The sequence below is a fragment of the Lepidochelys olivacea genome (assembly GCF_965140295.1).
Source record: "Lepidochelys olivacea isolate rLepOli2 genome assembly, chromosome: 8".
Taxonomy (NCBI): domain Eukaryota; kingdom Metazoa; phylum Chordata; order Testudines; family Cheloniidae; genus Lepidochelys; species Lepidochelys olivacea.
This window is the reverse complement of record NC_140418.1, coordinates 89,304,803-89,318,906: the sequence shown is the minus strand read 5'-3', so window position 1 is coordinate 89,318,906 and position 14,104 is coordinate 89,304,803. Positions and strand designations below refer to the sequence as shown.

General features: G+C 41.8%; 1 protein-coding gene across 5 annotated transcripts in view; it reads left to right on the top strand.

Annotated features, from left to right (window-relative positions):
* Positions 1-14,104, top strand: part of PDE4B (phosphodiesterase 4B) — a 402,561-nt gene that overhangs the window by 385,632 nt on the left and 2,825 nt on the right. For all 5 annotated transcript variants that reach the window (XM_084635764.1, XM_084635766.1, XM_084635763.1 and 2 more), the window contains 7 exons: positions 2,587-2,765; positions 3,673-3,771; positions 3,919-4,083; positions 4,782-4,881; positions 5,668-5,822; positions 5,936-6,058; positions 11,674-11,856. In XM_084635764.1, coding sequence (XP_084491890.1) covers positions 2,587-2,765; positions 3,673-3,771; positions 3,919-4,083; positions 4,782-4,881; positions 5,668-5,822; positions 5,936-6,058; positions 11,674-11,856 — 1,004 coding nt within the window. The remainder of the gene's footprint in view (positions 1-2,586; positions 2,766-3,672; positions 3,772-3,918; positions 4,084-4,781; positions 4,882-5,667; positions 5,823-5,935; positions 6,059-11,673; positions 11,857-14,104) is intronic.

Genomic DNA, 14,104 nt, shown 5'->3' with positions numbered 1-14,104 from the left:
GCATTCTGCCAGAGTAAGGGCAGCAGGTTTTGGATCCATATCCGTGACCAAACTGGGGGGCTGAGAGGGGTATATTCTTACCCCTATCTTGGCCCTCTCTAGATGAATTTACAACAACCCAAAATGGTTTTTCACTATATGCCATCCTCTGCAGTGACAAACTGTATAGCTGCTCCCTTTCTTTCTCATCTCATCAGAGAATTATAGCCACGTGGAACTGCAACATCTGTTTCTGTGCCATTTGTGTACTACAGAAGTTCTAAATATAGATCTACAATATAGAATGTGATTTTTTTTTAAGTAATTTATTTTCAACTTCAGCATGAATCCAATTCCAAATGAGAGTGTTTCTTTTTTGTGAGTGGTAATTATAGGATTAGTGATAACACTTAATGACAGGCTTCCATACAGTAAACATTAAGGGCCCAACCCTGCACCATTGGAATACTCACGTGAGAGAGCTGCAGGGCCAGACCCTGATTTTGTATTTGCTTTCTAGAGATGTGATTCTCATCTCAGATACTTGGACTTCTCCTGCAGCATATTTTACAGCTTTTGAGTGGTAGCTAATTTTACGAGTAATATATACTCATAGACTGCCTTTAAGAACACATGGAACAGACACTCTGGGGAACAAATTGCTAAACCTTAGGTAGCTGACCACAGAGTCATAGAGGAGATGACAGTCACTTGCTCAGGTGATCACATGTTCTGGATGGTTTAAAGGGGACCACAAGTAGGACTGATGGAAAACAATAAAAACTCGGTGGGAGAGGGAATTATAACAGTGCTCAGAAACTGTAATATGTGGTGTTGAAGGTACAGAATATCTGTCTGCACCTTTTTTATATTTTAAAATCAATGAACTAGTTACAATACCGGCCTGTTAAGTGGCAGGTATCCAGTGTCAGTACTGTAAATCAAGGTAAAAAATATACATGCTTAAACTCAAGTAGAATATTTTCATAAGTAGTAATACTTTGTGGTGGCCACTTAGCAACATGAGTATACTATACATAGCTAGATCACTAAGCTTAAAACCTTTTACTGTTAAGAACAGGTTTTTATTTTTATTGTTTCTTGATCTCCATCATTATTCTGTATCAGCAAATTCGACCTGTCAGAAGGATTTTTCTCAAAATTCACAAAATTCATGAGTTTAGTTATTTTATCAAGTAACAAGGTTTTGTTTAGGATCTTCATTTTCCCCTGCCTTAGCACTCAACCATTGCTAAGGAGATTGTATATAGGAAAGTCCTTCTGTTGGTCCAGTGCCTACTCGCAAGGGAAACACCCACTGATGCCAAATCAGCAGTCATTGTGAATAATGTCTTTCTTCTTAATTGCAATGTTGCAGACACAGTAGTAGTTCTGATTATACAGATCTTTAATTAAGCAAAGGAAAGCACAGCTAATGCCTTAGCTCCTTTAGAGATGATCAGATCTGCAAAAGTGCAACGGGATTATAATCTATTTCACCAGTGCAGGAAAACTGCGCCCTACAAAAGCCATGTGCCATTCTTTCTCCATTTTAATCCAATAAATAAATTATTTGTGTTCCCTTAAATGAAAGGCGATAACTAATGATGTAAATAGATTTATTTATTAAAACAAATCAAAGCAGGCCAAATTCTCTCCCCAGTTACTTGTGCTCAACTCCCATTGAAGTCAATAATAGTTCTACACATATCTGAGGACATGAATTAGTTCAGTGCACTGTATGACACTTTGTTCATTTTTAATGATTGGAATTAATCTAAAGGGTGAACATTGTATTATACAAACAGTATTAGGCTATTGCCCAAATTAAGCAAAGTTGGTGTCAGCAGGCATAAAGGATAACTGCATGGTGTACCGTGCCCCAGCAAAGCCCAAAGGGAAGGTTCATCACAATGGAGGGCAGACAGCGATTATGTTGCTGTCCTGCACTAGGTTTAGATCAGGAGGGGCCGTCTTTAAAATACACTAGGCCTCTGGGGTGAATCTGTGTGTGGAACGACTAAATCAGCCTAGATTTTGCTACCTTGGACACATCCTTCTTTCACATTCAGTGGCAGCTCCACTCACAAGAGGAGAGTGTCAGCTGTTTCTGACAGCCTGCTATTCTCATCAGGGGCCAAATTCTCTTCTGGTGTAACTACCCTGACACTAGTAAAGTTACACCAACAGTAAATTTGACCCTCTCTTCCTAGGATCACTAACATCCTTTACAGCAGCATAAGATCTTAGATCAGCATTTGTGCTATGAGTGGATTTAGACCTGGATTTAGACCTGAGTGTATCAGCCTTTCATGATTAATGATTACTATGTTAAAGACACTGGTAATGAGCAATAACGTCTTAATTTACAATAATCATTGCTTGCTTGAATGTAGTATTTCAAATTCAATGTGATTTTTAATGGTTTATTAAAATACTCTTTTAAATACTCAGGAGTGATTGTAAAGTAGGTTACAAGGTTCTAAAATTATCATGTGCATAAAATGAAAACTTAATGGAGCACCTCCAAATGGTTAATTTTAAAGTGAAAGTTTGCTGTGTCCTGATTCTGTGTAGTTGAATCATTTCACCTTTTTTCTTTCACAGACAAACAAAATGATGTGGAGATTCCCTCTCCCACACAGAAAGACAGAGAGAAGAAGAAAAAACAGCAGCTCATGACACAGATCAGTGGAGTGAAAAAATTAATGCATAGTTCAAGCTTAAACAACACCAGCATTTCACGGTTTGGTGTGAAAACAGAAAAGGAAGACCATCTGGCCAAGGTGTGCATAATTCTTGTACATAAACGTCCTTGCAGTTATATCATTCTGGATCTTCGCTGAAGCTGGAAAGAGAGAGAAGATGGTGGTGTTTACTAGCTTTAGCATTAAAATGGGAGCCAGGTCTTATGGGTTCTTGTCTCATCTGTTTGAACTAGTAGAGCGAGTCACTTATCCTAGCCTCACAGCCTCTTTTGTAAAATGGGAATAAATATTACCTACCTGACAAGAGTATTGTGAGTCTTAATTAATGTTTTCAATGGGAGTTGAATCAGGCCCCAAAAGCATATTTTTAGCTGTGTATAGGCCTTTGAAATTTAATCAGAATAGTTTAAAAGATCAGAAAGAGGAAGGTGTGACTAAGTAGTTCTGAACCATAAAGTCTTAAGTATCGAGGGTAGCCGTGTTAGTCTGTATCCACAAAAACAACGAGGAGTCCGGTGGCACCTTAAAGACTAACATCTGAAGAAGTGGGTTTTTTACCCACGAAAGCTTATGCCCAAATAAATCTGTTAGTCTTTAAGGTGCCACCAGACTCCTCGTTGTTTTTGTAAAGTCTTAGGCATTGGTGAACACAGCTCAGCCATGTCTACTATTGGCCACTTTGCCTTTGTCTTCTCGCTGGGGTTTCCTGCGGCTACAGGAGACATAGCTCTGAAAATAATTCTCTAATGACTCAATGCAGTGTGTTCTCCACTGAACAGTGGTTTGACATAGAATCTTCAGTGTTACTCTACATTTCATGTACTTTGATAATTACCAGTTAATATTAATTATCATATTATTAAACTTTCAGAAAATACTGAAGGGTTGATTAAACTGATAGCTATGATAGTGTGTGGTACATGCTCCCATGTGCATTTTTAAAGTATTTTAACTATTCTCTTTTATTGTTTTTGTTTTTCTATAGGAGTTGGAGGATCTAAATAAATGGGGTCTTAACATATTTAATGTTGCAAGATATTCACACAGCAGGCCCCTCACCTGTATTATGTATGCCATATTTCAGGTTAGAGATTCTACATGCATTTGTTATTCTTTTACAACACTTGTATGGTTTCTGATTGTTTTCTGGTTTGTTAACTCCTAAAATATGTGTATGAGGAGACCTTTGGTTGCATGATTAAGATGTATTCTTTTCACATTTATTAAACAGGAGAGAGATCTACTAAAAACATTCAAAATCTCATCTGACACCTTTGTAACTTACATGATGACTTTGGAAGACCACTACCATTCCGATGTAGCCTACCATAACAGCCTACATGCTGCTGATGTTGCCCAGTCGACACACGTTCTTCTTTCTACGCCTGCATTAGATGTAAGTTGTTCTGCTTTTAACAAAGTGATCTGTATTGGGGCATTGAAGTAATTTGGCTGGATAATTCTAAAGCAGTAAAGCAGAATATCTGAATGGGTATTTCAATGTATAGATCCTCTGTGTGAATTAATTGAAGCTATATGCAATATTGGTGGCCCTGAAACCTAACTGCTGGAAGGCAACAGAGGGCATGAATGACTGAAGTGTGTAATCTTGAGCTAACCTGTGGGCTAGTGGTTGTGTATTCCAGCGCCATACAAGGTTCAGAGCATCTATTCCATGTCTTGTCATTACTTCTGGTTTGTAGATGAGATTCTGTCCACTCTCAACTCCGCAAAATCTATTATTGGAGTTTTGTTCACAGACTCAGGATTTCACTTTAAGATCATTAAAATGCATAGCAGAACACTTAAACTGATGCACTCTGCTTCAGCATCAATCCATATTGCAAAAGTAGTATACCGTACTGCTTTTTCTGATGGCTTAGTTTACTTAGGGCAAAGATACTTTAAATAATTTTCAGTAACAAGTGCAAACAACTGTTTGAAGGGCTTTCTTCTGACTAGAAACATTTGGCTTATGGAAGGCTAAATCTTAAAAACGAGGACAATTAGTTTTGACAATTTGCCGTGCAAACCACTCAGAGCTTATAGTTCAAAGGCTGTGGTCACATGCTCATATTGTTCATTTTTTCCTAGGCTGTCTTCACAGATTTGGAAATCCTTGCAGCAATTTTTGCAGCTGCAATTCATGATGTGGATCACCCTGGTGTCTCCAACCAATTTCTTATTAATACAAGTAAGTCTTGTTTTAAATACAGTAGTACCTCACTAATCTGCAAATCTAATACACCCTTTCCCTTGGTCAACAAAGATTTAGTAGCAGAGTAAGGTCTCAAATTACTTCTTTAAAACTGTGTTACTGTCGTGCAATATTCTGCAGTAGACTACTAGCACACCATGAAACTGGGCAATAATTAAACTGTTGTCAAAATAAAAAAACAAGTGAACTTTGTGATGTGGTCTCTTTGTGACATAAATCATGTTTATTTTCCTAGTACTAATTCACAGTGAGTCTTCCAGTCATTAGTGTGAACTTGGACAGTTCTTTTATAACTAATATGAGACAGATAAATAATACATAATATTTTATTTTATATTTTTATTGTTGTTGTGGATGATGATAAAGCCAAAGATTAATGTTTGTGGTTCATAGTCGACTTTGTAACATGCTAAATACATGTGTTAGTTCCAAGACAACTGCATGACTCCATTTTGGAAAGTTTCTTTGCATGTTTCATGCTTTCTATTGTTAGTTACAAAAAAAATCAATTTTTTTCTCTCATCTCAAGCTAGTTACCAATTAAACTGAATAATAATGAGTACATTTGAATATGAGTGTTAATATTAGAATACCACACGCTATTTGGCTCTGATGACACAAAAAGAAAACCAGTAGAACACAGAATGCCCAGTTTCTAATAATTTATTTAAATGATTCTAAAGACTTTAATGCACAACAGAAGGATTTCCTGTTTGAAATCCTGCATTATGCTTACTAATTTCTTTCACACTTCTTTGCTAGATTCTGAACTAGCTCTGATGTACAATGATGAATCTGTCTTGGAAAACCACCATCTTGCTGTGGGTTTCAAACTGCTGCAAGAAGAACACTGTGATATCTTCCAGAACCTTTCGAAGAAACAGCGTCAGACTCTCAGGAAAATGGTGATAGATATGGTAAGAATTCTACCCTTACTGTACTCTGGCTATCCCTACTGCTGTTCTTAAAGAGAAAACTCGTCTTTTTGCACTGCTGCATTTACTTCAGAAGGGTTTCTTCTTTTATAAAGGTGTTGGCAACAGATATGTCCAAACATATGAGCCTTTTGGCAGATCTAAAGACTATGGTGGAAACTAAGAAAGTGACAAGTTCAGGAGTTCTCCTTTTGGATAACTATACAGATCGTATACAGGTATGTGATTGCAATTTTCCTTTAGATTTTTGCCATTTTGCACAGTTTATTCTTTGTTGAAGAAACCATGCTGCATAGTTTCATTCTGGGTATAGTCTTGGCATTTGTTGCAAAGTTCAGTGCTAACTTTTTTAGGAATCATTCAAAGCTTGTAGGACCCATATTGCTACTGTTCAATACCATGGAGAGCAGCAAAGAGGTACAGGAAGGCCCTAGGATGGATTTAGGCACTGCAATATTCTCTCATTCTCTCTTTCGTTGAAGTTGTTCCATTGTGTATCTGAGAGATCTGCCCCAGAATATCCCAATGCATAGAAAAACCCACAGCACTGAGTCTCAGGTCATGTCTGCACTACGAAATTAGGTCGAATTTATAGAAGTCGGTTTTGTAGAAAGTATTTTTATACAGTCGATTGTGTGTGTCCCCACACAAATGCTCTAAGTGCATGTAGTCGGCGGAGTGTGTCCACAATACCGAGGCAACCGTCGACTTCCAGAGCGTTGCACTGTGGGTAGCTATCCCACAGTGCCTGGTGGGGCTAAAACATTGTTGCGGGTGGTTCTGCGTACATATCATCAGGCCCCCCCTTCCCTCCCTCCTTCCATGAAAGCAAAGGCAGACAATTGTTTTGCGCCTTTTTTCTTGAGTTACCTGTGCAGACGCCATACCACGGCAAGCATGGAGCCGCTCAGCTAACCGTCACCGTATGTCTCCTGGGTGCTGGCAGACGTGGTACTGCATTGCTACACAGCAGCAGTTTATTGCCTTTTGGCAGCAGACAGTGCAGTATGACTGGTAGCCGTCGTCGACGTAGTCCTGGGTGCCCTTTTAACCAACCTCGATGAGGTCAGGGGCGCCTGGGCAAACATAGGAGTGACTCAGCCAGGTCATTTCCCTTTTAAGTTTCGTCTCATGGTGATTGAGTCCTACCGGCAGCGCACTGTCTTTTAATCAGCAGCCAGCAGAAGACGATGGCCAGCAGTCATACTGCACCATCTTCTGCCGAGCACCCAGGAGATGACGATGGCTAGCAGTCATACTGCACAATCTGCTGCCAGCAAGATGTATAAAGATAGATGAAGTGGCTCAAAACCAGAAATAGACCAGATTTGTTTTGTATTCATTTTCTCCTCCCTCCCTCTGTGAAATCAACAGCCTGCTAAACCCAGTTTTGAGTTCTATCCTTGAGGTTTTGAGTTCTATCCTTGAGGGGGCCATTCTATTTCTCGCAAAGCCACCCCCTTTGTTGCTTTTAATTCCCTGTAAACCAACCCTGTAAGCCATGTCGTCAGTCACCCCTCCCTCCGTCAGGGCAACAGCAGACAATCGTTCTGCGCCTTTTTTCTGTACAGATGCCATACCACGGCAAGCATGGAGCCTGCTCAGATCACTTTGCCAATAGGAGCACATTAAACACCACACGCATTATCCAGCAGTATATGCAGCACCAGAACCTGGCAAAGCGAAACCGGGCGAGTAGGCGACGTCAGAGGGGTGACGAGATTGATGAGTACATGGACAGACTTCTCTCAAAGCACGGGCCCTGGCAATGTGGGCATCATGGTGCTAATGGGGCAGGTTCATGTGGTGGAACGCTGATTCTGGGCTCGGGAAACAAGCACAGATTGATGGGACCGCATAGTGTTGCAGGTCTGGGACGATTCCCAGTGGCTGCGAAACTTTCACATGCGTAAGGGCACTTCCATGGAACTTTGTGACTTGCTTTCCCCTGCCCTGAGGCGCAAGAATACCAAGATGAGAGCAGCCCTCACAGTTGAGAAGCGAGTGGCAATAGCCCTGTGGAAGCTTGCAACGCCAGACAGCTACCAGTCAGTCGGGAATCAATTTGGAGTGGACAAATCTACTGTGGGGGCTGCTGTGATGCAAGTAGCCAATGCAATCAAAGATCTGCTGATATCAAGGGTAGTGACCCTGGGAAATTTGCAGGTCATAGTAGATGGCTTTGCTGCAATGGGATTCCCTAACTGTGGTAGGGCCATAGACGGAACCCATATCCCTATCTTGGCACCGGAGCACCAACCCAGTGAGTACATAAACCGCAAGGGGTACTTTTCAATAGTCCTGCAAACACTGGTGGATCACAAGGGACATTTCACCAACATCAACATGGGATGGCCGGGAAAGGTACATGACGCTTGCATCTTCAGGAACTCTGGTCTGTTTCAAAAGCTGCAGGAAGGGACTTTATTCCCAGACCGGAAAATAACCATTGGGGATGTTGAAATGCCTATAGTTATCCTTGGGGACCCAGCCTACCCCTTAATGCCATGGCTCATGAAGCCATACACAGGCAGCCTGGACAGTAGTCAGGAGCTGTTCAACTACAGGCTGAGCAAGTGCAGAATGGTGGTAGAATGTGCATTTGTCATTTAAAAGCACGCTGGCGCAGTTTACTGACTCAGTTAGACCTCAGCGAAACCAGTATTCCCACTGTTATTACTGCTTGCTGTGCGCTCCACAGTATCTGTGAGAGTAAGGGGGAGACGTTTATGGCGGGGTGGGAGGTTGAGGCAAATCATCTGGCTGCTGGTTACACACAGCCAGACACCAGGGCGGTTAAAAGAGCACAGGAGGGCACGGTGCACATCAGAGAAGCTTTGAAAACCAGTTTCATGACTGGCCAGGCTATGGTGTGAAAGTTCTGTTTGTTTCTCCTTGATAAAACCCCCTGTCCCTTGGTTCACTCTACTTCCCTGTAAGCTAACCACCCTCCCGTCCTCCCTTCGATCACCTCTTGCAGAGGCAATAAAGTCATTGTTGCTTCACATTCATGCATTCTTTAATAATTCATCACAAAAATAGGGGGATAACTACCAAGGTAGCCCAGGAGGGGTAGTGGAGGAGAGAAGCATCAGGAGGGGTGGTGGAGGAGGGAAGGACAAAGCCACACAGCACTTTAAAAGTTTAAAACTTTAAAACTTATTGAATGCCAGCCTTCTGTTGCTTGGGCAATCCTCTGGGGTGGAATGGCTAAGTGGACAGAGGCCCCCCCACCGCGTTCTTGGGTGTTTGGGTGAGGAGGCTATGGAACTTGGGGAGGAGGGCGGTTGATTACCCAGGGGCTGTAGAGGCGGTCTGTGCTCCTGCTGCCTTTCCTGCAGCTCAACTATACGCTGGAGCATATTAGTTTGATCCTCCAGCAGCCTCAGCATTGAATCCTGCCTCCTCTCATCACGCTGCCGCCACCTTTCAGCTTCAGCCCTCTCTTCAGCCCGCCACTTACTCTCTTCAGCCCGCAAGCTCTCCTCCCGGTCATTTTGTGCTTTTATGCACTCTGACATTGTCTGCCTCCACGCATTCGTCTGTGCTCTGTCAGTGTGGGAGGACAGCATGAGCTCAGAGAACATTTCATCGCAAGAGTGGTTTTTTTTGCCTTCTAATCTTTGCTAGCCTCTGGGAAGGAGAAGATCCTGTGATCCTTGAAACACATGTAGCTGGTGGAGGAAAAAAAAGGGACAGTGGTATTTAAAAAGACACATTTTATAGAACAATGGGTACACTCTTTCACGGTAAACCTTGCTGTTAACATTACATACATAGCACATGTGCTTTCGTTCCAAGATCGCATTTTGCCTCCCCCCAGCACGTGGCTAGCCCTTCTCCCCTCCCCGTGGCTAACAGCGGGGAACATTTCTTGTCAGCCACAGGGAAACAGCCCAGCAGGAACGGGCACCTCTGAATGTCCCCTTAAGAAAAGCACCCTGTTTCAACAAGGTGACCATGAATGATATCACTCTCCTGAGGATAACACAAAGAGATAAAGAACGGATGTTGTTTGAACGCCAGCAAACATACACTGCAATGCTTTGTTCTACAATGATTCCCGAGTACTTGCTACTGGCCTCGAGTGGTAAAGTGTCCTACCATGGTGGTTGGAATAAGGTTGCCCTACCCAGAAACCTTTTGCAAAGGCTTTGGGAGTACATCCAGGAGAGCCGCGAATGCCAGGGCAAATTAATCATTAAACATGCTTGCTTTTAAACCATGTATAGTATTTTAAAGGGCACACTCACCAGAGGTCCCTTCTCTGCCTGGTGGGTCCGGGAGGCAGCCTTGGGTGGGTTTGTGGGGTACTGGCTCCAGGTCCAGGGTGAAAAACAGTTCCTGGCTGTTGGGAAAACCAGTTTCTCCGCTTGCTTGCTGTGAGCTGTCTACAACCTCATCATCATCATCATCTTCTTCGTCCCCAAAACCTGCTTTCACGTTGCCTCCATCTCCATTGAAGGAGTCAAACAACATGGCTGGGATAGTGGTGGCTGAACCCTCTAAAATGGCATGCAGCTCATCATAGAAGCGGCATGTTTTGGGCTCTGACCCGGAGCGGCCGTTCGCCTCTCTGGTTTTCTGGTAGGCTTGCCTCAGTTCCTTAAGTTTCATGCGGCACTGCTTCGGGTCCCTGTTATGGCCTCTGTACTTCGTGCCCTGGGAGATTTTGACAAATCTATTTCAAAAACTGGAACATAGTTCTGATAGCATGGATTCCTCTCCCCATATTGCGATCAGATCCCGTACCTCCCGTTCGGTCCATGCTGGAGCTCTTTTGCAATTCTGGGACTCCATCATGGTCACCTCTACTGATGAGCTCTGCAAGGTCACCTCTGCTGATGGTCACCTGCAGCTTGCCACACTGGCCAAACAGGAAATTGAAATTCAAAAGTTCGCGGGTCTTTCCCTGTCTACATGGCCAGTGCATCTGAGTTGAGAGTGCTGTCCAGAGCAGTCACAATGGAGCACTCTGGGATAGCTCTCGGAGGCTAATACCGTCGAATTGTGTCCACAGTACCCCAAATTCGACCCAGCAAGGCCGATTTCAGTACTAACCCCCTTGTTGGGGGTGGAGTAATGAAATCAATTTTAAGAGCCCTTTAAGTCGAAAAAAAGGGCTTCGTCGTGTGGATGGGTGCAGGGTTAAATCGATTTAACGCTGCTAAATTTGACGTCAACTTCTAGTGTAGTCCAGGACTCAGAGTACTGAGAAAGGGGCTTACTCTTTCAGAGGCAGGGAAAGCACCCCATTCCTCCCTCGACTTTGGTGGCAGACATTTAACAACAGGCTTACAAAAAAACCTCCCACCTTATCACTGGTTTAACATAAAGATCACAATTCATTTTTTTAAAAGCTGTTAATCTGGAGAGAGAAGTTGCTGTAAAATATAGAACACTCCATTTCTCTGTAAATCCATTTGTCCACAGTTAATCAAAACCATTTTGTTTGCGTATAAGGGATGTTATTCAGTTAATAAAGCTGGGCTATTTAGCTATAAAAGCCTCAATTTAGAGAAGAAATTATGAATGGTGGGAAGCACCTGCATTCAAGAACAGACGTATGTGATGGCATACTGCAACTGCACCCTGTATATCTATCAAGTTAGTTGATTTGGCACACAGTGCCCTTTGTGCTTCCACAAAAGACCCTGACAACTAATCTCTAGTGTAATTTGGAAGAAATTTTTGAGAAGTTATTTTTTCATAGGATGTTGCATAATCAAAGATTTTTGTGATTAAAATGTTCTTGATTAAACAAACAGGTATGGTCCAAAATTTTCTTTTATTACACTTGATTTTATGAGTTTTCTTATTAATATAATTTCAGGTTCTCCGAAATATGGTACATTGTGCAGATTTGAGTAATCCCACAAAATCCCTGGAATTATATCGGCAGTGGACAGACAGAATCATGGAGGAATTTTTCCAGCAGGGAGACAAAGAACGAGAAAGAGGAATGGAAATTAGTCCAATGTGTGACAAACACACAGCCTCAGTGGAGAAATCACAGGTAATTTACATTGGGGTACATTTTATTTGTTTCAGTTTGTAGTTTTAAAATTGAATGGGCCAAGTTCATCCCTGATGTAACTTTGGTTTCATCAGTGGAGTTACACCAGGGATGAGTTTGGTCCAAATGTTTTTTCCATTGATTTTGATATTTTTATTAAGGACGTGGCATCCTGTTGCTGCATTTTATATGCTCAAGGGTAATCTGCCTTTTCACTTATAATGACAGGTTTTTTTCAGTGGAATAGGTAAATAATCAAAGGTTCAGAAGTTAGATTCTGATAAACCCCAAATACCTGAATGTCTTTGAAGCTTTTATGGATTTACGTGACCATTCTAGGTGTTCTCTTTCCCGCTTCGCTTCGCGTCATGTTCAAATGCAGACTCAACCTTCTCTTTTTGTGTTCCTACTTCCAGAAGCAACTGGGAATCTATCTGATCCCCCTGGCTGGGAAGGTGCGATTCAGATTTCCCCCACCTACTATTCTTCTCTCATCCTTCACAACATCCTTCTCCTTGGTCCTCAATGAGTCCCTCCAAAATTGGTCAATATCCTGCCAAGTCACCAAAGTTTTGGCAGTCTCTGTTTAGTGGCTAGTCTCTTTACATTTTGCACAGGCTACGGACTTCCTTAGTCAGGATCCACTCCAGAATGCTTTGGGAAAGATCCATAGACAACAGCCAACCCAGTGCGGATTGTCAGACCTGTGGAAACCCACAGGTTTTCAGGCTATAATCTTAAGGGCCCTTTGGAAGACATGGAAGGAGGAGTTTGCGGGGGCAGGGCAGTATTTATCTAAATCAATACAAATATTTTAAAAGGAGTTAGCTCCTTTGAAGACTGGAATATTTCTTACTTTGTGAGAACTAATTGGCACATCCCTTGTTCTCATTCATAGATTTTAAGGTTAGAAGGCACCATTAGATCATGCAGTGTGTTCTGTATAACACAAGCCGTAGAATTTAACCCAGTCATCCCAATGTTGAACCCAATAACTTGTGTTTGACTAAAGCACATTCTGCTCTTTAGATAGTGGTGCCTCAGTTGCTTATTTAATTGGCTTGAACAAGACATTGTCAAGGATTTGTGGGCCCAAATAATTAATAAAGTTGATCATTATTATTTCTAAATGTCCTCCTGTGCTAAACCATGTAGTTTCAACATTATTCACGTTGCCATTGAAAAAAAATCTTGGCTCATTTGTTAACCCAACAACAATCTATGACTCCAGTTTGGCAGGGAAATGTCCACGTGCCCCATGAGTCAGTGTTGAAAAGTTTTTCTGCTCCATCTTCTCACTTCAGAGAGATTTTAAAACATGGATTGTGGTTATGCAGGGAGATTGGGAATTGAACAGAATGGAGACCATTTGAACAAGAAAAAAAATGCATCAACAGAGAGAGAGGCATTTATATTTTGAAGTTAAAAGGGCCTAAAATAGAAAGAATGGCAAATACAAACATATTTAAAATTCTCAAATATACTAAATAGTGTCCTTTTAAATCTAGTAAATATTCTTTTCAGAAACAGGCAAAACGAAGTGTGATCGTTTGCTTGGTTGTTTGAGATGCTTGTTTAGACAAACAATTAACTGTTTGCTTCATTTAAAAGTTGCAGCATTTGTGACCATTAGTCCTTTTGTGAATATTGGGAGCTTTTATGATGTCAATGAACCCCACTATCCACTCACCACAGCACTGGAGTTTTTTCACTTTAAAAGTGCCTCCAAACGTGTGCAGCAGGAAGTTTTCATCACCTTTTTGTTTAAGCTGCCGCAACAATCTGTTACAATTGAATTATAATGGTTCTATTGACATCCTGTTGTGTCTGAAGGAGGCATATGCGATTTCCAAAGCAAACATCTGCATGTTGAGTCTGGCCCCTTAGAGAGCCGTTTTCCTGCTGCATAGAAATGCTGTCCAGCAGTGCGCGGAGTCAAGTGACACATTCTGCCAAGATGGAAGAATTTCAATCCTCTTTATGGCCATTCAGTTTTCTCTATCCTGTATGTCCTGTTTGTCAGACAGTTAAAAAGTGAGCCAATGCAGAGCTTGTTTGCCAATAGTCTGAAGGACTCACAGACCCAACCTGGACCATCATTATTTCCATCAATGACACATCCATCTGTATCACAGGAGGCCTGCATACATATTATACCAACACTGGGAACAAGGGATTATTTTTTGTTGTGGGTCCTTCATCTTGTTTTGTATACTCTTAACAAAGAAAAAAGAAAGTTGTAGTAGAC